This window comes from Hemicordylus capensis, chromosome 8 (assembly GCF_027244095.1).
Source record: "Hemicordylus capensis ecotype Gifberg chromosome 8, rHemCap1.1.pri, whole genome shotgun sequence".
NCBI lineage: Eukaryota > Metazoa > Chordata > Lepidosauria > Squamata > Cordylidae > Hemicordylus > Hemicordylus capensis.
This window is the reverse complement of record NC_069664.1, coordinates 8,753,852-8,774,041: the sequence shown is the minus strand read 5'-3', so window position 1 is coordinate 8,774,041 and position 20,190 is coordinate 8,753,852. Positions and strand designations below refer to the sequence as shown.

The 20,190-nt window shown below is 45.5% G+C and overlaps 1 protein-coding gene across 2 annotated transcripts in view; it reads right to left on the bottom strand.

The window, feature by feature from the left end:
- Positions 1 to 14,892, bottom strand: part of ADAM32 (ADAM metallopeptidase domain 32) — a 39,189-nt gene extending 24,297 nt beyond the window's left edge. Inside the window, exons 1-7 of one of the 2 annotated variants that reach the window (XM_053268967.1) lie at positions 14,573 to 14,892; positions 10,152 to 10,225; positions 9,608 to 9,669; positions 8,390 to 8,468; positions 6,691 to 6,767; positions 4,379 to 4,577; positions 2,077 to 2,136 (exon numbers count right to left, since the gene is read on the bottom strand). In XM_053268967.1, the coding sequence (XP_053124942.1) occupies positions 2,077 to 2,136; positions 4,379 to 4,577; positions 6,691 to 6,767; positions 8,390 to 8,468; positions 9,608 to 9,669; positions 10,152 to 10,225; positions 14,573 to 14,669 (648 nt within the window). In that variant the 5' untranslated portion in view covers positions 14,670 to 14,892. Of the gene's footprint in view, positions 1 to 2,076; positions 2,143 to 4,378; positions 4,578 to 6,690; positions 6,768 to 8,389; positions 8,469 to 9,607; positions 9,670 to 10,151; positions 10,226 to 14,572 lie in introns of both variants that reach the window. The other variant, XM_053268966.1, reaches the window with a different exon arrangement.
- Between the last annotated feature and the right edge of the window lie 5,298 nt (positions 14,893 to 20,190).

The window sequence follows — 20,190 nt, the reverse complement described above, 5'->3', positions numbered from 1 at the left end:
ACCAGCTCTCCTCTACAGACCAGCTAGAGGTCTATAACATTATGTGTGGGGGAAGAGTGCAGAGAGACCCTTTCACAACCCTGGAACCAGAGATCACCCCATGAAACTGATGGCCAGGAAACTGAGGACCAACAAAAGGAAGGAGTTCTTCACACAGCGCAGAATTAATCCATGGAATTCTCTGCCATGGGATGTGGTGATGGCCACCCTCTTGGACGGCTTTTAGAGGGGCCTAAACAAATCCACGGACAGGTCTATCAGTGGCTACTAGTCTGAGGACTATAGGCCACCTCCAGGCTCAAAGGCAGGATACTCTGTGCATGCTCCTGTTTGCCAGTCGTGTGCAAATTAAATCCAAGGCACTGTCAGTGATGGTCTGCTAGGCGGCGGCGGCATCACTAAGCATGGTCTGCTAAACTGTACCCGGCTGCTAGAGGGGGTAGGAGGGAAAGTCCTCTAATCCAGCTGCTGCCTAGCAGACGATCACTGATAGCATTAACTCACACATGATTGGCCAACAGGAGTGTGGAGACTCAGAGCTCCCAAATTAGGATAGGACGCTTCTCCTTCCCTAATGTTGACTGTGTGAACGGCCCTACCAACTCTTCAGAACCATGGACAGGTCTCAGGGAGAAGGTGGCATCACGCTTCCAAAAGACCTGAATGAGAAATGAGCACTTGGGTATTGCCTGAGCACACTACCCTTTCCAGGACCTGTCCCCTTGCTGAGGAATGCAGAGGTTTACAGCAACATTTCACCAGCCTGTACCCTGTCTGCCCAATGCAGTATCTGTAGTGGTGAACCGGCATGGTAGAATGCTAGGCCTTGGGCAGCAAGGATGCTGGTACCTCAATAGTGCCAAGCTCAGGGGGGCTGCAGCCACTGGGGGTCCCAACTTGGGTGGAAGGTGTTCTCTGGTTCGGGAGCCTATGGCTTGAGGAGTCCTTGGATGCTTAACTCAGTGTCAGGGCCTTGATCCGGTGCCTCTGCCCTCTGTGTTTCTGATTCGGCTGGCTCCTTTCCTAGGGAGTCAGTATCCAGGTCACTGCTATTTGGAATCATACATTATCCACATCTGTACAGTGCATGTTCCAGGGCACGATTCTTCTGCCGAAAAGTTCAGTGCATACTGAAGACCATTTTTAAAAGTGCCTCCTTTGTCATGAACCCTGTCGCCTCCCGAGATCATCAGCAGAGGTTGCCCCTGGCTCATTTGGTTCCCTGGGACTTTGGAAATGGGCCTTCTCTAGAGCCACCCGGGGACTTTGGAATGCACTCCCGTCAGAGTAAGTGCTTCCCCGTTCCCCATCTCTGGCTGCCTTCAAGAAAGACACACCAGTTTTTCCAGGCTTTTAGTTTTAAAAAACTATATTCCTCTAATCATTTCCATTGTTTTTAATTGTTGGTTGGAGAGGTTTTACATTGGGTGGTTTATAAACCTAGTAAGTAAATAAATAAAAACCCCACTTCCCCCCTCAAAATAACCCCTTTGAGGCAGGTTAGATGGAGAGAAAGTGACTGGAACATAAGAACATATGAAGCTGTCTTATAGAGGGTCAGTTGATTGGTCCACCTAGCTCAGCACTGGCTGGCTGGCAGTGGCTTCTCCAAGCTTTCAGGCAGGAGTCGCTCCCAGCCCTGCCTGGAGGATTGAATCTGGGACCTTCTGCATGCAAAGCAGATGCTTTACCACTGAGCTATGGCCCCATCCTCTAAGGCAGGGATTCTCAAACTTGGGTCCTCAGGTGTTATTGGACTTCAACTCCCATAATCCCCAGCCTCAGTGGCCTTTGGTTGGGGATTATGGGAGTTGAAGTCCAATAACACCTGAGGACCCAAGTTTGAGAATCACTGCTCTAAGGGGAATATCCGACAGCACTCACTCGCATGTAGTCACCCATCCAAATTCAAACCAAGGCAGCTCAGAATCCTCCCCGGCCCAAGTTCACCCAACAAGATGACATTCAAACCAGGTCTCCCCATCCAAGTCCAACACTCAACCCACCACACCACACTGGGAAGGGCTGCCTTTCCTAAGATTCAAAAGAAAGCCAGTTTGACCATCAGAAACTTACCAAGCCCTTGTCAACAATGATATACATTTCTATATATCGGTGAGATTTGGTGACATCTGCCTGTGGCTGACAACAAAGACAGTCATTCACTTTTAGGAATCATGTACGGATTTTACTTACTGAAGCTTCTCTAAATTTTGGCTCTGCCCAGACAGCCGTTTATTCTAACGTATATATCATTAACACAACAGATTATTAGAAATTTGTACTAAACTGCTCTCTTGAAAGTCATTGTTGTTATTACTTCTAAAGTGCGTAAAATTGCTAGTCACTGTACAAAGAGGTTTGATATTAGGAACATCGGAAGCTGCCATATACTGTGTCAGACCATTGGTCCATCTAGCTCAGTATTGTCTTCACAGACTGGCAGCGGCTCTCCAGTGTTGCAGGCAGGACAGGAATCTCTCTCAGCCCTATCTTGGAGATGCAGCCAGGGAGGGAACTTGGAGCCTAGATGCTCTTCCCAGAGCGGCTCCATCCCTTGAGGGGAATATCTTACAGTGCTCACAGATCAAGTCTCCAATTCATATGCAACCAGGCAGGTCCTGCTTAGCTATGGGATGGGGAACAAGTCATGCTTGCTACCACAAGACCAGGTCTCTTCCCTTATTCTCCCTTCAGTAGTGCTAGAGGAACAAATTTTAAAAATACCATATAATGAACATGTCTACCCAAGTGAAACGGAGGAGGTTGGACCTCCTTAGGGCATATTTTACTTTACTGCCCATTTTATAATGATCTTAGACAGTCCTTAATTACTCCCCTATTAGTGAATTTTCTGGAACATTCAGATGAATTTTATTTAATCTGGCTTCTTTCTGATAAATATCCAGAAGTCACATACAATTTTAAATCTGTTTTTGTATTGTTTTAAGTTGATTGTTTTAAATGATTGTTCGCTGGTTTTTGTTTTGTTGTTGTGCACTGCCCAGAGCCTCTGGATGGGGCGGTATAAAAATGAAATAAATGAATAAATAAATAAATATAGTGCTGTAAAATTCAGTGCTGCAGTAGGCAAAAGACGATGTGAGCTAAATAAGGATTGCACTGGAGACTGTAGGCGCCTTATTGTATTTGCAATTTTACTGTATCTGTGTGCGCAAGATTGTGAAACTGATCAGGGAATGAAATTAAGATGATGATGCTGAAAATCAAACAGTCTCTACCCACAGGTTTACAATCTACAGATAAAAACAAAGCATGACACCGGGGGGGGGAGGGGCAGGGAGAAAAAAGAACTGAAGGAAAATCAGGGAAAGCCAATGTGGAAAGGTGCATCTTAAAGAGGCACTTGAATGCAAATAGACTGGCAGTGGCTATCCAAGGTTACAGGCAGGAGACCTTCCCAGTCCTACCTGGAGATGCCAAGGGAGTGAACCTGAGATCTTCTGCATAAAAGCAAATACTCTGACACTGAGCTATGGTCCCATCCCCTAAGGGGATGGGATATTACATGCACCATCTTACCCTGGTGGCGCAGTGGTAAAACTGCCGCCCTGTAACCAGAAGGTTGCAAGTTCAATCCTGACCAGGGGCTCAAGGTTGACTCAGCCTTCCATCCTTCCGAGGTCGGTAAAATGAGTACCCAGAATGTTGGGGGCAATATGCTAAATCATTGTAAACCGCTTAGGGAGCTTCGGCTATAGAGCGGTATATAAATGTAAGTGCTATTGCTATTGCTATTACAGCAGAGGGCGCTTGCACGTAGCAACCCATCCAAATGCAAATCGAGGTGAACCCTGCTTAACAAAGGGGCTCCTTGCTATTGCAAGACTGGCTCTTCACCGACTTGGTCCTCATCTCTCCAGCCCAGTCAGTCAGTTTTGTGAAGCTTAAATTTTCATGGAGTCTACGATGCTGCATATGCACAAACACATTTAATATTACATGCACCACCAGCAAAGTTGTTCTGCATTAGTTACGAGTTTTATATTTGCAGATCTTGATCAAAATCTGCAAATATGCTAACTGCTAACTGCCCCGGCTAACTTGGCAAAGAGGCACCTTATAATGTGGTGATTCTCTTGTATTTAGCAGGGGGAGAGTAACTGGCCCTATCCACCTCCAGCACAGTACCTCCAGTGACTGTTGCTGGTGTCTATTTTATGTTTCTTTTTAGATTGTGAGCCCTTTGGGGACAGGGAGCCATCTTATTTATTTATTATTTCTCTGTGTAAACCACCCTGAGCCATTTCTGGAAGGGCAGAATAGAAATCGAATAAATAATAATAAATAATAAATAATAAATAATAGGTGTTCTTATCAAGCTTTTAAAAAACAGAGGGAAAAGATCAGCACTGACTTCAGTGTCGGAGAGCAACTTGTAAGACACCTCCTCGGGTCCCACTTCATAAACTTTCTCCGTGAGCATGTTGTCGGCTTCCGTCAAAAGTGGGCCCTGGATGTTTTCATTCCTTATTTGATAAACAAGATGTTCATTCGTAGACGAGGACCCCAAAATCTCAATTCCATAGCTGACGTTCTCAAACTGCAGCAATCCTCTGAAAAACAGGAAAGCACGAGCCAGACTGCAGGAAGGCAGCAGTTTAGACACAATGGGCTGTTCTCGTTGTGATCCTAATTAGGGTGAGGGACGCATCCAACCCAAGTTTGGGCACCCTCCCGTTTTGTGATCATCTATGAGTAAAAAGCAAGGGAGGAGGGGGAGGAAGTGATCATCTGTTAAACAACAGCTGGGTCAGAGGCCTTTTCCCCCTGCAGCTGCTGGGTAGGACGGAGCTCTCCAACCCAGCTGCTGCACAGCAGACCACCACTGACAGCACCTCCAGCCATGGTTTTTTTTTTACTCGCAGCCAATAGGAAAATGGGAGCATGCACAACTCCTGGATTGGGGATGGTGCAGCGGGGAAATGACTTTTCAAGCCAGAAGTTGCCGCTTCGAATCCCCACTGGTATGTTTCCCAGACTATGGGAAACACCTCTATCGGGCAGCAGCAATCTAGGAAGATGCTGAAAGGCATCATCTCATACTGCATGGGAGGAGGCAATGGTAAACCTCTCCTGTATTCTACCAAAGACAACCACAGGGCTCTGTGGGCACCAGGAGTCAAAATCAACTTTACAACACACTTTACCTTTAAGCCACCTAATGGTGCAGTAGGGAAGTAACTTGCCTAGGGAACAAAGAGGTTGCTGGTTCAGCAACCACTGGTGTGTTTCCCAGGCTGTGGGAAACACCTATATTGGGCAGCAGCAATATAGGAAGATGCTGGAAGGCATCATCCCATACTGTGCAGGAGGAGGCAATGGTCAACCCCTCCTGTATTCTACCAAAGACAACCCCAGGGCTCTGTGGTTGCCAGGAGTCAGCAACGACTCGATGGCACACTTGACCTTTACCATCTCCTACGTTAATCAGAATCATGCAAACCGGCCAACTATCTGCGATCTTGAAGATGTTGTAGCCTTGCCTCAAAAGGAAGCTGCCCCAGACCTCTTGGGCCGCAGCAGCAATGCTCCTCACATTGGCAGCAGCACTGCCATGGGTTGATGGAACTGCCCTGGAAGACGGCAGGAGCCACCACTAGGGCAGGAGCATGACACTGCAGGAGGAACCACTAGCATAGCAGCATGGGCAGCAGTCTGCAGCTAAATTTTTTCTGGCAGCTCCTGCCACTGCTAGCCTCCGACTGCCCACCTCCCTCCCTTCTTCTGCCCTCATTGCCACCAGGTGGGCAGCTGTGGAGGCAGGTCTGTTGCTGAGCAGTGACACTATTCGCTGGAGTGCTGGCGCTTTGCCAGCTGCGAGGGAGGAAGGGAGATGGGTGGGGGTTAGCAGTGGCCATTCCCCCAGCCCTGGACTGGATGGCCTGTGTTCTCTGCACGGAGTCGTCCAATGGGAGATCTGCCCCTGGGAGGAATGTACGTCCAACAAACGGAGGTACTTTCCCCACACAATGCATAATCAACTCGTGGAATTCTCTGCCACAAGATGTGGTGACAGCCAACCACCTGGATGGCTTGAAGAGGGGTTTGGATAACTTCATGGAGGAGAGGTCTATCAATGGCTACTAGTCAGAGGGTTATAGACCACCTCAGGATGTCTCTGAGTACCAGTTGCAGGGCAGTAACAGCAGGAGAGAGGGCATGCCCTCAACTCCTGCCTGTGGGCTCCCAGCAGCATCTGGTGGGCCATGGTGTGAAACCAGATGGGCCTTGGGCCTGATCCAGCAGGTCTGTTCTTATGTTCTTAATGCTGCATTAGGGGTTCTGTATGCAAATTTGCATACAGACAGTGGAGGGAATTAGCATGCAACCACCCACCCAAGTGGTTTTCCTTCCAGGTGATTTTGCAGCCCAGCTGAGTTACAAGCAAAAGAAAACACACCATAAGGAAGAAGTATTTGCAGGAGAACCTACAGGTTTGAGGAAGGGCTAAGCACCCACCCCCACTTCACTCACCAATTCTCCCCAGCAATTCTACCCCATTTACTTTAGCATTAAAAGTAAATATGGAGTTAATGGGCCTTAGTCCTATGCATGTACAAGTCATTTGCAGTATAAGCTGCGCTTCCAATAAAACAGAAGATTGTGCTTCTTAATCTACGAGACGGGATGTGAATTTCACTAACCCCAGCACAGATGTGCTCTTACCTGAGCCCAGAACAGGTGGTAAATGTTGCAAGAGATTTGGGGTGCCCTTCAACATATCCTTGATAGAAGCATTCACCCTAAACATTGGTGGGGAAATAGTTGGCCGAGCATAGAGGCTTAACACAAACAAACAAAAGAATGTACAGTATCCTCCTGTTCTGCCCCAACTGGACAATATGTTAGTTTGAATATCGCCTCTGAGCTTCTGAATATAGGACTATTTTACTTTCCCTTCTATGAAATTGTTAGTAACAGCTGAAGTCTTACTTGCTACCAGGCTGTCTTTGACCAACCCTAGAGAGTAGGCTCATTCACACAGTTGAGGATTGGGTAGGACAAGTGTCCTTCCCAGGTTGGGGAGATGTGTGCACTCCCATTGGTGATCATATGCAAGGGAAACACGAAGTAGAAGGTGCCATCCGTGGGGCTCCCACTGGTTAGGAGGGCTGGATATAGCTGCTGGGTAGGATGGAGTCCTCCTACCCACAAGAGGCTCTCTGACAATCAGAGCCAGCGCCTCCAACCTTGTTTTCCCCTTGCACACCATCACAAAACAGGAGCGTGTGCAGGTCCCAAAACTGGGTGGGGCACTTGGAGGAGTCGGTACTGACCCCTCCTGACTGAACAAAAGTGGCACCTTTTAAAAGTGGTGATTCTCTTTATTTAGCCAAGGGAGAGCAACTGGCCCTATCCATCCTTAGCACAGCATCCCTCCAGTGGCTGTTGCTGGTGTCTTATCTTTTAGATTGTGAGCCCTTTGTGGGCAGGGAGCCATTATATTTATTTTTATCTACGTAAACCGCTTTGGGAACTTTTGATGAAAAGTAGTATATAAATATTTTTCTTAGTCATAGAGTTGCCACGCCCCCCGGATTCCACCTGGATTTTAAGCATCTCACCCAGATTGCTTAGCCCACTCAGATTTGCCCAGATTTCAGCTTTCATTTGGGTTTTTTTAAAAAAAACACACACAGCTAAGCTCTAGCCCTTGTAGAAGCGGAGTTACAGAGCAAAACATGCAGTCCCTGTTCTGCTAAAAAAATCATTTCCAAGCCAATGTACATAATGCAAATTAGGCACTCGGATTTGCAAAGCCAGAATATGGCCACCCTAGGAGTAGGCAACCGTAGGCACTCCAAATGTCGCTGGGCCACAACTCCCATCATCCCCAACCACAAGACACTGATTGTGAAAGTTGTCGTCATTCAGCAACAGAGCAGGACAGAGTTGCAGTGCCAAAAGCTGCCTGCCCCTGCTCTATAGCGAAGAAGATCTACTCTGGAACAGAGCTCTGCCTTTGAGAGCTGAAACCTAGAAGGCCAGGTCTTGCGTTGCACTGTGTCACATCATTCAGTCTTGCGCATCTCATTGGTTTCAATCAAGCTCATCCCATCTTATCTCACCTGCCTCCTTTCAAGCATCCGCCACTTTTCTGAACCCAAATATTTAGCACCGCACCCACCCTCTCCACTTTGCTTGCTGTTCAGGTTATATTTCAATAAAATTAAAGAATAATGCCTGTGTCACTTTATCTGTGTCCCCAACTCCTCTCCCAGAACCCCAGTAATTCTTCCTTTTGTATCAACCTGCAAGTGAATGTGTCATTGTTTCCCTGTTTGTAAAACTGGTATGCTTAAATAATAATAAAGTTTAAATAAATAAACACTGTAGAAACTACAAAGCAAAAAAGAGCCGTTACCTTAAGACTTGGCGAATTGGGTTCCACAAAACCCCCTTTGTTATACGTATAAACTATAAAGTCATCTGTCAAAAATGTTCTGTGGATAAACACAACCAGAGGGCATCAACATAGGCATTCCCAGATGGCTACGTCTCTATGCGGGGGTGTGGGGGGGGCAGATCTCACAGGGTGATCGTGTGCTGCAATGGGTGCTGTGTGGCTCCCGGCAGCTAACCCTCATAAATACCCTTCCCCTAAGACAAAGTCAATGGAGCGAGCGGTCCATTCACCTTGTCTTTTTCCTTGTGTGTTGCCACAGCACGCGGCAACACATGAGTAGACCCCCAACAGGGAGGCTTGCAAGCAGCCTCAAAGGCTCAAGGGTCTCTCTAGGATGCCCTACACACTTGCACGGGGCATCCCGGAACTAAGCCCACTCTCCTCGCAAATCCCCTTAACAGCTCTTCTCACTGATCGTGAGAATCGCCTCTCTGTCTCCGAATACCCTAGTCTAGGTACCAAAGTTCAATTTCTAGGTGGCACGGTTACCTGGGATTTGTCAAGCCCTGTTCCGGCTCTGCACTTGCTGTTTGCCAAGGGAAAAAGCTACTGAAAAATTTCACAAGGAAATAGGAAGCTGCTGTCTACTGAGTCAGACCATTGCGACATCTAGTTCAGTATTGTCTACTCTGACTGGCAGCAGCTCTCCAAGGTTTCAGATAGGAGTCTTCCCGAGCCTTACCTGGAGATGCCAGGGTCTGAACCTGGGACCTTTTGCATGCAAAGCAGATGCTCTGCCACTGAGCTATGGCCGAGAGCTCCCTTTCCCCTGGCAAAAAGCAGTCCCAGGGGGCAGGATTAGATATATAAAGACCTGGGGGAAATAAATGGGGTGGGGTGGGGGCTGAAAAAACACAGGTTTTTCATTTTTCTGAAAATAAAATATCACCACCACCACCCCACAGAAAATGGGTTATTTTTTCACTTTTCAAATAGGGAATATGACACACACACACACACACACACACACCCCAATTACGAACTGGTTTCTATCAACCAGAGAACACCACGTGTAGTTTGACCTGAAGAATACTCTACATGCTTATAGTATCTCCCTGGCGGTCACGAGCAGGAAACAGGAGAGGGTGGAGGGGACCTGATACGCCTTGAGGAACTACTGAACAGTCTAGAAACCACCAGGAACAAGAAAGATCCCCAGAGCCGGAAGTCACTTACTGTTGCCTCAGATGAACTGTGTAGTTTGTCTTGTTTATTGATATAATATAAGCCTGTGAGCTCTGGATCGTTTAGAACAAGACAAAGGAAAAATAGAATTGGTTAGAAGAGTACGTTGGAAGTGCTTCTGCGCATGGCATGCCTCATCACTACGTTAATGAATGGATGGACTTGGTGACAGTGGCTGCAGAGACAAAGGCAGTGATTGGCCGGGCTGCCCTCATGTCACAGCATGGTGGGCAGAAGGGGTCTCTGGCTGCCACTGACTGAGCTGTGCTGATTCAACAAAGAGGCAGGGCAGAACTCAGGAAAGAAAAAGTAGAAGCAAGGCTGAAGAGAGGCGGCAGCAAGGGCCCGCCTAGGAAAACAAGATCTTTGGGCAATGAAATCTAGAACTTGGCCTTGTTCCACACTGCCAGTTTAGTCTGAAATGAGAGTTCCCCATCTATTAATTTTCGTAGAAAGGCCATACTGTGCAGTTATTATTAGCATGCTGGCAACACCACTAGGTTTTTAATCGTTGCATTTTAAAAACTCTAAATACCTCGTCCTCTGAATCTTCACTGAAGTTGGACGGTATCTTCTGTGGATATGTGATATGCAAAAATGTTTGATAATCTAGAAAAGCAATAAGAGGTTAATTATTTAATTTGGCCATCAAGGTTCAAATGTAACATAGGAACATAGGAGGCTGCCATATACTGAGTCAGACCACTGGTCCATCTAGCTCAGCATTGTCTCCACAGACTGGCAGCGGCTTCTCCAAGGTTGCCGGCAGGAATCTCTCTTGGCCCTATCTGGCAACGTACTGTATGCTTTGGTAGTTTGTTGGTTCAATTAAAAAATCTTGTCCTATAAAAAAAAATCTTGTCCTATCTGGGAGAAGCCAGGGAGGGAATTTGAAACCTTCTCCTCTTCCCACAGCAGCTCCATCCCCTGAGGGGAATATCTTGCAGTGCTCAAACATCAAGTCTCCCATTCATATGCAACCAGGGCAGACCCTGCTTAGCTAAGGGGACCAGTCATGCTTGCTCCCACAAGACCAGCTCTCCTCTCCTACAGTCTTTTCACATCTCCTAAAATGTTTGATTATGTCAGGAGACATTGCCTTCCCTTTGAAAAGAAGTTCTTAATAGTGCAGTCTTAGGATGAGCCTAGGCCAAGGGTTGGCATTCTTGGCTTTTCAGCTGTTGTTGAACTACAACTCCCATCATCCCCAATTGTGGCTGAGGATGATGGGAGTTGTAGTCCAAGAACAGCTAGAGAGCCAAGGTTGCCTAACCCTGGCCTAGGGCATCCAAATACACCCTTCAGACATTATGGTTAGGAGTTTGGCTGTCTTCCTAATTCTGAAGGGGCCTATCACTATGATTTTGCATAACCTGACACCAGGCAGCAGCTCAGAGATTCCCAGCCTTGGGTCACCAGATGTTGCTGGATTGCATCTCCCATCATCAAACCACTGCCAAGATTCAATGTTTAAGAAGAGCAGGCAAACATGCTGTGCTGGTTTTTCATTTGTTGAACTTCCACCTCTACAGAAAGGCTAAGAATTTGTACACACTCCTTCTTTGCTAAACTTGCCTCTCCTTGCCTTCACAGGAACATAGGTGGCTGCCTTAAACAGAGTCAGGCAAACCTCCATCTAGCTCAGTGTTGGCTACACTGACTGGCAGCGGCTTCTCCAAGGTTTCAGGAAGGAGTCATTCCCAGCCAGGCCTACCCAGAGATGCTGCCAGGGATTGAACGTGGGACCTTCTGCATGCAAAGCAGATGCTCTGCCACTGAGCTGTGGCTGCATCCCTTAAGGGGAATCTCTTACAGCAGACAGTGCTCATATCTAGTCACCCATCCAATGCAAACCAAGGCAGACCTGCTTAGCAAAGGAGACCATTCGTGCTTACTACCACAAGGCTACCTCTCCTCCTCCCAGAGTCAACTTCCAGGAGATGCTTTATCTTCCCCACCATTGACACATTTCTTTAGGGCAGAGCCTTCTCTGTCTTGCTTATACAACCCTAAAGCATCAGGTACACATATAGCAATTATTAGAACAGGGTTGTGAACTAATTAGAAAAAAGGTCAAGAGAAAAATCTTGGGCCTCGCCGGCTCCCACGCACAAAAGCAGCTTTTGGGGGCAGAAATCAGGTGACGCTTCTAATAGCCTGGACTCAGACAAGCACGCTAATGTCTGCAGAATCAAGTGGCTGTTAAAGGCACAGATGGAAACCACTGATAAAGTTGGCAACTCTTTTATTTTTTATTTAGTAGATTGTTATACTACCTACCCCACATGGCTCTAGGCAATTCACATGAATAAAAACTAGTATTTTTTATTTAGACTGTTCAAAAATTTAAAAATCATGAGTTTTGATTATTATGACTTATTCAAGCACCTGCCACAAGATGCTATGTAGACTTTACAACACACACACATTTATCCCTGTCCAAAAGCTTACAATCTGCTGTCATGAACATAAAGACTAACAAATATTTATTGTATTGTAGCATTAAAGTTTGGGATCCAGAGCCTACTTTGTCACATGATGGCTTGTGAATTTGAGATCTATGTTGTCCTGTGGATTTGGGTTTTTAAAAATTGTTTGTGTGCATAGCTACATCTGTGCTTGCATGCTTTTGTAAATACATCTCAAGCCAGTGGAAAATCTCACCCATCCCCGTACCATTTCAGAGCACACAACTACCAGATCACTAGCTATTCGCATTATGCAAGAAAATGCCTCTGCACATATGCAGAGTGAATTTCCCTCACTCCCCAAATGCCACCCCACCCCACCCCACTGCAATCAACCAATCCACAGTTGATTCCACTGCAATCAACCAATCCACAGTATCCCTATGGAGTTCATTTGAATGAGCAGAATATAATCCAGTCTTAACATTCTCTAACATTAATCTTTAATTCTGCCAACTGTAAGCAGGAAAATATGGTTGAATGCTAAATATCTGCAGTTAGTAAAAACTGGACCATGTGTGATTACGTGTTTGAAAAACAGCAGGTGGGTTGTGGGGGGAGAAAGAAAGAAAGAATCTTTACAAGAATGGAACTTCTCAATATGTATGACCCATGAATGTCTATGAGATGGTCTTAGAAAGTAGTAAAAGTAAAAAGATAAAATGTGCCATGTCAAGTCAGTTTCAACTCCTGGTGCCCACAGAGCCTTGTGGTTTTCTTTGGCAGAATGCAGAGGGGTTTACCATTGCCTCCTGCATGGTATGAGATGATGCCTTTCAGCATCTTCCTATATCGCTGCTGCCCGATATAGGTGTACCCCATAGTCTGGGAAACATACCAGCGGGTCTTTGAACTGGCAACCTTCTGCTCGTTAGTCAAGCATTTCCCTGCAGCGCCAAAGTAGTAGCAAGCATAAATTGTTCCCTTTGCTAAGCAGGGTCTTTCCTGGTTTGCAATTTAAATGGGGGACTGCATGTGAGTCCTGTAAAATATTCCCCTTAGGGAATGGGGCTAAGGTCCCAGATTCCCTCCCTGGCATTTCCAGATAGGGCTGAGAGAGACTCCTGCCTGTCACTTTGGAGAAGCCGCTGCCAGTCTATGTAGACAATACTGAGCAAGATGAATCAACGGCAGCTTCTTATGTTCATACTGCCCAATTTATACAAGATGTGGGCCAGAAGGAATGCTACCACTTGTGCAAGCTTTCTATTAATACATACCAGTCAAACTTAAATGCACTTACCACCTGTACTGGGCTATTTCTATGTTATCGTTAGCTATCTTAAGTAATCCAGTTCTTGGACCACAATGACAAAATATGAAAACATTCTTATAAATAAATAGTAACTCTGCGTGAACGGCTGCATTATCATACCACTGTAAATAATACTGTCATCGACAATGTAACTAATTTCCTTTTTTCCAGCAATATGACAGCAAAGATTAGAGCTAACGCAGCAGTGGGGCCATACATCAAAAAATAGGCACCTACATATAAAAGCAATGGCTGTTAAGAAGAAATCCTTTTTGCATTCAAGTAATGCAAATATATATATTTTTTCCCTTAGGATGCCACCATTTTTGTATTAAGTGCATATTTTTAGTTGTATGGTTCCCTCCGCCCCAACCCTTGCGATCTTAGTAGGAAATTAAAAGAAAATGATGTCACTTTAATAACCTGTAAGAGCTTTTTAAGATTGTCATTCTGCATCGGCTTGACTGAGTCCTGACCCCCCTGTTACATTCCCTTATTTCTGCAAAAAGCTTGGGTCAAAATGAGCTTGGTCATGGTCTTTTCCATTCAACTTTATTTTATTTTATTTTATTTTATCGTTCTCTGTATTGTATCTATTGGCTTAACCTGGTAACAGCAAAATAAAATAAAAACAACTACTACTACTTATCATGCCAGGTGAATAGTAAAATAAAATGATGATGATGATGATGATGATGATGATAAACTATCATGCCAGGTGAAGAAGAATGAAATAACCACCACCACTACCACCACCACCCTTGGAAAGGGCCCAATAATTAAAGTACTACACCTAGTCAATAATGTCTGGTAGACTGTGTAAATGGCATAATAATAACAATAGCAACTATTTCTCATTAAGCTGGTCAAAGACTAAAATAAAGACTTGAGACATGAGACTATTTATCATGCCAGATGATGATGATGATGATGATGAAGAAGAAGAAGAAGAAGAACTTATACCAGGTGAATTAATAATAATAATAATAATAATAATAATAGCAGCAACTATTTATCACGCCAGATGAAGACGAACAAGCCCTCTTCATCATGCCCCGGGGAGGGGGCAAGGAGGATGCGGCCGCCTCCCTATTCTGGGCAGGCCTCGGAGAAGCGACAACGCGGCGGCTCCAGCCGGGTTAAGCCTGCGGGGAGGCAGGGGCCGCCGCCGGGTCGTGGGGCGCGGGGAGAGGCCCGGGCGGCAGCTGGAGGCGCGCTGTCCCGGGGGCTCACCGAGGGCTGCGAAGAGAGGGGCGGCGCGGAGCAGCAAGACGGCCAGGCAAAGCCTCCCGGCACTGCGGGCGGCTGGGCGCCCTCCTCCGTCCTCCATCTGGCTTTAACGGTCCCGGGTAGAACGGCCAGCGGTCGGGCGGGTGGGCGCGGGGCAGCCGGGCAGGGCTTCCCAAAGGGCGGCGGCGGCGGCGGGGGAGAAGAAGAGAGGGGGAGACGGTGGCTTGGCACCCGGAGGAGCCTGCAGGGGGCCCGTCTGCGAGTTGGGGAGGCACCCGTTGCGCAGGGCGTCCCTCCTTCCCGGGATGAGATGTTGGTCCCTCGAGGTCGAACTTGGGACGATGTTCTAAAGAACAACAGTGCTGGCATTATTCAGTGGCCTATAATTCAATGACATCCTCGGCAATGAGGCTCAGGTGCTTGATTGCCACTGCATTGATTGCCCCAACTTGTGTCCATCATTCTGGCAATGGCACGTTTGGCAGCTCCAGGAGGCAGAGGTGCGCCCAGGTAATTTTGGAGCCTAGACCTAAACCCCTGCCCAGAAGTCTTAAGCATCATCCCCCTACACACTCACAACACACACACACAAAAGTGGGGTTGGGGGGGGGGTTCGGGGGGGGCACAAACAGAAACGGAGCTCACAAGAAGGTAAGAAGCTAAAACAGGGACATTGATGCCCATAGGCATTAGCAGGAACATTTCGGCACATCACATATTCCCACCCCGCATATTTATTTTCCCACTTCAGCAGCAGGAGAGCAACTGGCCCTATCCATCCCCAGCACAGCATCCCTCCAGTGGCTGTTGCTGGTGTCTGTCTTACATTTGTTTTTTTTAGATTGTGAGCCCTTTGGGGACAGGGGGAGCCATTTGTTACATTTATTTATATCTATGTAAACCGCTTTGGAAACTTTTTGTTGAAAAGCGGTATATAAATATCTGTCATATTCATCACTGCCCCTTCTGTCTCTAAAGCACTCCAGCACAGGTCACAACCATACTTGGCCACCTGGCACAGTGTGGGTCAGTGGCAACCACACCAACCAGTACAGACGAAGAAGGGCTTGGGGGCCCCCAGGGGTGTGGAGGCTCTGACCTTTCTGGTGAGAAAGGCATAGGAACATAGGAAGCTGCCATATACCGAGTCAGACCATTGGTCTACCTAGCTCAGTATTGTCTACCCGGACTGGCAGCGGCTTCTCCAAGGTTGCAGGCAGGAATCTCTCCCAGCCCTATTTTGGAGAAGCTGCCAGGGAGGGAACTTGGAAACTCAGAGATGCTCTTCCCAGAGCGGCTCCAACCCCCAAGGGGAATATCTTACAATGCTCACACTTCTAGTCTCCCATTCAAATGCATCCAGGGTGGACCCTACTTAGCTAAGAGGACAAGCCATGCTTGCGACCACAAGACCAGCTCTCTTCCAGAGAGAGCATCTTCCAATCAGCCATCTCATTGAGTTGGCCAAGTCTGGGTTAGCACACACATATCACCACCATATCATAAGCCATCCGGGTAGCCTGCAATGATCATTTCCCCACATCTAGTAGTTTCTCTAAGTCTCCGGCCCCGAAGTCCAAGGGTAAGAGCGCCACTGCCCCCAAGTGCTCCCCCCAGTCCAGGGTGCGGAATTAGGTAGAAGCACCACACAAATGTCCCCCATTTATATAGCAGTGCCACTACACCGCCATTCTGGCTCTATGCTCCATTAAGCAATGCAACATACACCACCAACTGAAGAAGTTGCTCAGGCGCAGGTGGAGGAGGTGTTGGAAATCGAGGATGCCACTGCGGCTGAACTGTTTCAAAATCAAAACCAGGCAACCTCCCCTTTGCCTTCACCTCAAAAACCCGAATTCTGTTTAACAGGAAAGCAAAAGAACTAAAGCAAAAAATAACTGAGCACATGAACCAAACAACCACCAGGGTTCGACTTCCAGCTCTAAAAACAGTTGCCAAAAAACAACTTGCTCAAGCATTAAAAGATGTCAGTGCTGCACTTGCAGAAATAACAACCAATAATTTGCAAGAAACAAACCAACTAATGTACAGTGCAGCAACAATAACAACACAAGAGCTCGGATGTAAGATCAGTGGACCTGTAAAAAAAGAAAGTATCACCTACTGTAAATTGAAGATTAGATTAGAAAATAAAATTTCCAGTCTTAGATCAGATGCTAGTAAACTGAAAGATATGAAAGACAAGAAGCTGAAGAATGAAAACACCAAACAGTATCTGATCCAAAAATACCACCTCGATTCAAGGAAAATTAGAGAAGTCCTGGAAATAATAAAGCAGCAAATAACAGCAGTGTCAAAGAAGATTAGCAGATATGAAGCCAGAACTACGCAACACAGGCAGAATCTCCAATTCCAGTTGAATCAGAGACGTTTCTACCAAAGCATAGAAGGAGAAACTGCAAGAAACGTAGAAACAGTGCAATTCTGGGGGAAATTGTGAGACAATCCAATAGGTTATAATAAAAAAGCAGGCTGGATGAAAGAGGTCAAAAAATGTAACCAACGAATGCAAGATCTAATAATAACACCAGAATTAATAAGTGAAAGAGCAAAGAAAATTAAAAATTGGACTGCTCCAGGCGATGATGAACTGCATGGCTTTTGGCTTAAACACCTAACAAGCCTTCATAAACAACTATCAAAACAGTTCAATCACATTTTGCAAGGAGGTGATATTGAACAATGGCTAACAACTGGGAAAACTCATCTCATCATGAAAGACCCAGCAAAAGGTGCAGTTCCAAGGAATTATAGACCGATAACCTGCCTCCCAACCATGTTCAAATTATTAACTGGAATAATAGCAGATGAAGTGATGCAACACTTATTAACTAACAAACAGCTTCCAGTTGAACAGAAAGGAAATTGCCCGAACACCAGAAGCACAAAAGACCAGCTGCTGATTGACAAAATGATTTTAGAAAACTGCAAGAGAAGAAAAACAAATCTAAGTGTTGCATGGATTGACTACAAGAAAGCCTTCGATTCATTGCCTCACACATGGATACTAAAATGTTTAGAAACAACTGGTGTCAGCAAAAACATTCAGATATTTATTTAAAAAGTAATGAGCATGTGGAGTACACAGCTAACAATCAATGGTGACAGGTTGGACAGGTTAGCATTAGAAGAGGCATTTCCCAAGAGGACTCACTATCCCCTCTGTTGTTTGTAATCGCCATGACCCCACTTTCACAAATACTAAACAAAACAGGCCTCGGATACCAAACATCTAAAACATCAAGTAAAATCAACCATCTGCAGTATATGAACGATCTGAAGTTGTATGGAATGTCCCAGTCAGAAATCGAATCACTGCTAAACACTGTCCGTATATTCAGTAGCGATATAGCAATGGAGTTTGGACTCAGGGGCGTATATAGGGTAGGGCAGGGAGAGCACATGCCCCGGGCGCCACTTGAAGGTGGCACCATTTTTAAAAATGAAAAATTAAAACAAAATGGTGACCAAAAACAAAATGGCCACCGCACATGCTCAAATGGCTTCTGTGAGGCCCTAGGCCATGCCAGGCCTCGCAGAGGCCATTTGAGCATGCGTGGTGGCCATTTTGTTTTCAGCAGTCATTTTTTTAAAACAAAATTTATTTTAAATAATGGCCACCACACATGCTCAAATGGTCCCTGTGAGGCCCTAGAGGCCAGCAGGAGGAGGGGAAACATTTGCAGAGCCCCCCACAGCCTTTAGGAAGCCCCAAAGGGGCTACAGGTAAAAAGAAAGAAAATTTAATAGAATATAAGTCACTGTACACATATTTAGTTTGGCACTATGTACAGAGAATCAGGGCTTTGTGAATACTCAGCTGAAGCTTATGAGCTAGGATTGTGTTCATTTTCATTACTTTGCTTCTTGTGATAAGGGAGTAAAATGTGATGTCTTAATAATATGGCTATTAATGGTGAGTTTGTCTTTGAATCAGTGTGAGATCCTTAGTATTAAGGTCCACTTGGAGTTTCTTGCTCTCTTTCTCTCATTGTAACTGTCTTTCTGAAATACTAGAATATATTCCAAGCAGTGACACAGTTTACTCTGCAAATCCTTTAATTATTTTCAGAGTATCTGGGAAAAGTCAAATTCTCCATTTATTTTTAAAACATATGTAATAATGATGCTACAATGCACAGTAGAGAATTAGACAAGCACTTCTGTTTAGTTTTCCAAGTACACTTCCACACAGTATTTGGGTATTTCATGAGCCCCAGCATACTGAAATTTGTAGTTTTCCAGCATTTTTTGGTCTGGCTACATCCACTGCTAAATAGTTTTTGAAATATGAAAAGATTAACAAGATTGACATATTTTTGAGCTGATATTATGGTAAAGTTATCTGAAAGATGGATATCAGATGTTTGGACAGGGGGTGCAATTTCAGTGCTTGCCCTAGGCGCTATTTTCCCTAGATACACCTCTGTTGGGACTAAACAAGTGCGCTGCATTAATAAGGAACAGAGGAAAAATAACAGAAACAGAAGGAATAGAATTGCCCAATGGAAGCAACATCAAGAACCTGGAAGAGAAAGAACATTACAAATACTTGGGCATTCTCCAGGCTGATAACATTGCATACACTGAAGTTAAAAGAAAAATTGGAAGTGAATACATCAGGAGAGTTAGAAAAATCCTCAAGTCCAAACTCAATGGCGGGAACACCATACAAGCCATAAACACCTGGGCTATACCTGTTATCAGATACACTGCAGGGATAATAGACTGGACCCAGGCAGAGCTAGAGACACTAGATCGTAAGACCATGAAAATCATGACCATCAATCATGCTCTGCACCCCCGCAGTGATGTAGATAGGCTCTACCTCCCTCGCAGCTCAGGTGGAAGAGGAATGCTGCAAGTCCATCAAACAGTAGAGGAGGAGAAAAGAGGCCTTGAGGAATACATAAGGGACAGTGAAGAAGATGCACTTCAAATGGTCAATAACGTGAAACTATTCAACACCAATGAAACAAAGCAGGCCTACAAAAAAGAACAAGTCAAGAACCGAGCAGAAAAATGGAAAAAGAAGCCACTGCATGGTCAATATTTGCATAATATAAGTGGAAAATCAGACATCACCAAGACCTGGCATTGGCTTAAGAATGGTTGCTTTAAGAAAGAAACTGAGGGTTTAATACTGGCTGCACAAGAACAGGCACTGAGAACAAATGCAATCAGAGCAAAAGTTGAAAAACCAACAACAAACAGCAAGTGCCGCCTTTGTAAAGAAGCAGATGAAACAGTGGACCACCTAATCAGCTGTTGTAAAAAGATCGCACAGACTGACTACAAACAAAGGCATGACAAGGTAGCAGGGATGATACACTGGAACATCTGCAAAAAATACAAGCTACCTGTAGCCAAAAATTGGTGGGACCATAAAATTGAAAAAGTTGAAGAAAATGAAGATGTAAAAATATTATGGGACCTCCGACTACAAACAGACAAACATCTGCCACACAATACACCAGATATCACTGTAGTGGAGAAGAAAGAAAAACAAGTTAAATAATCGACATAGCAATATCAAGGGATAGCAGAATAGAAGAAAAAGAAATAGAAAAAATCACCAAATACAAAGAGCTACAAATTGA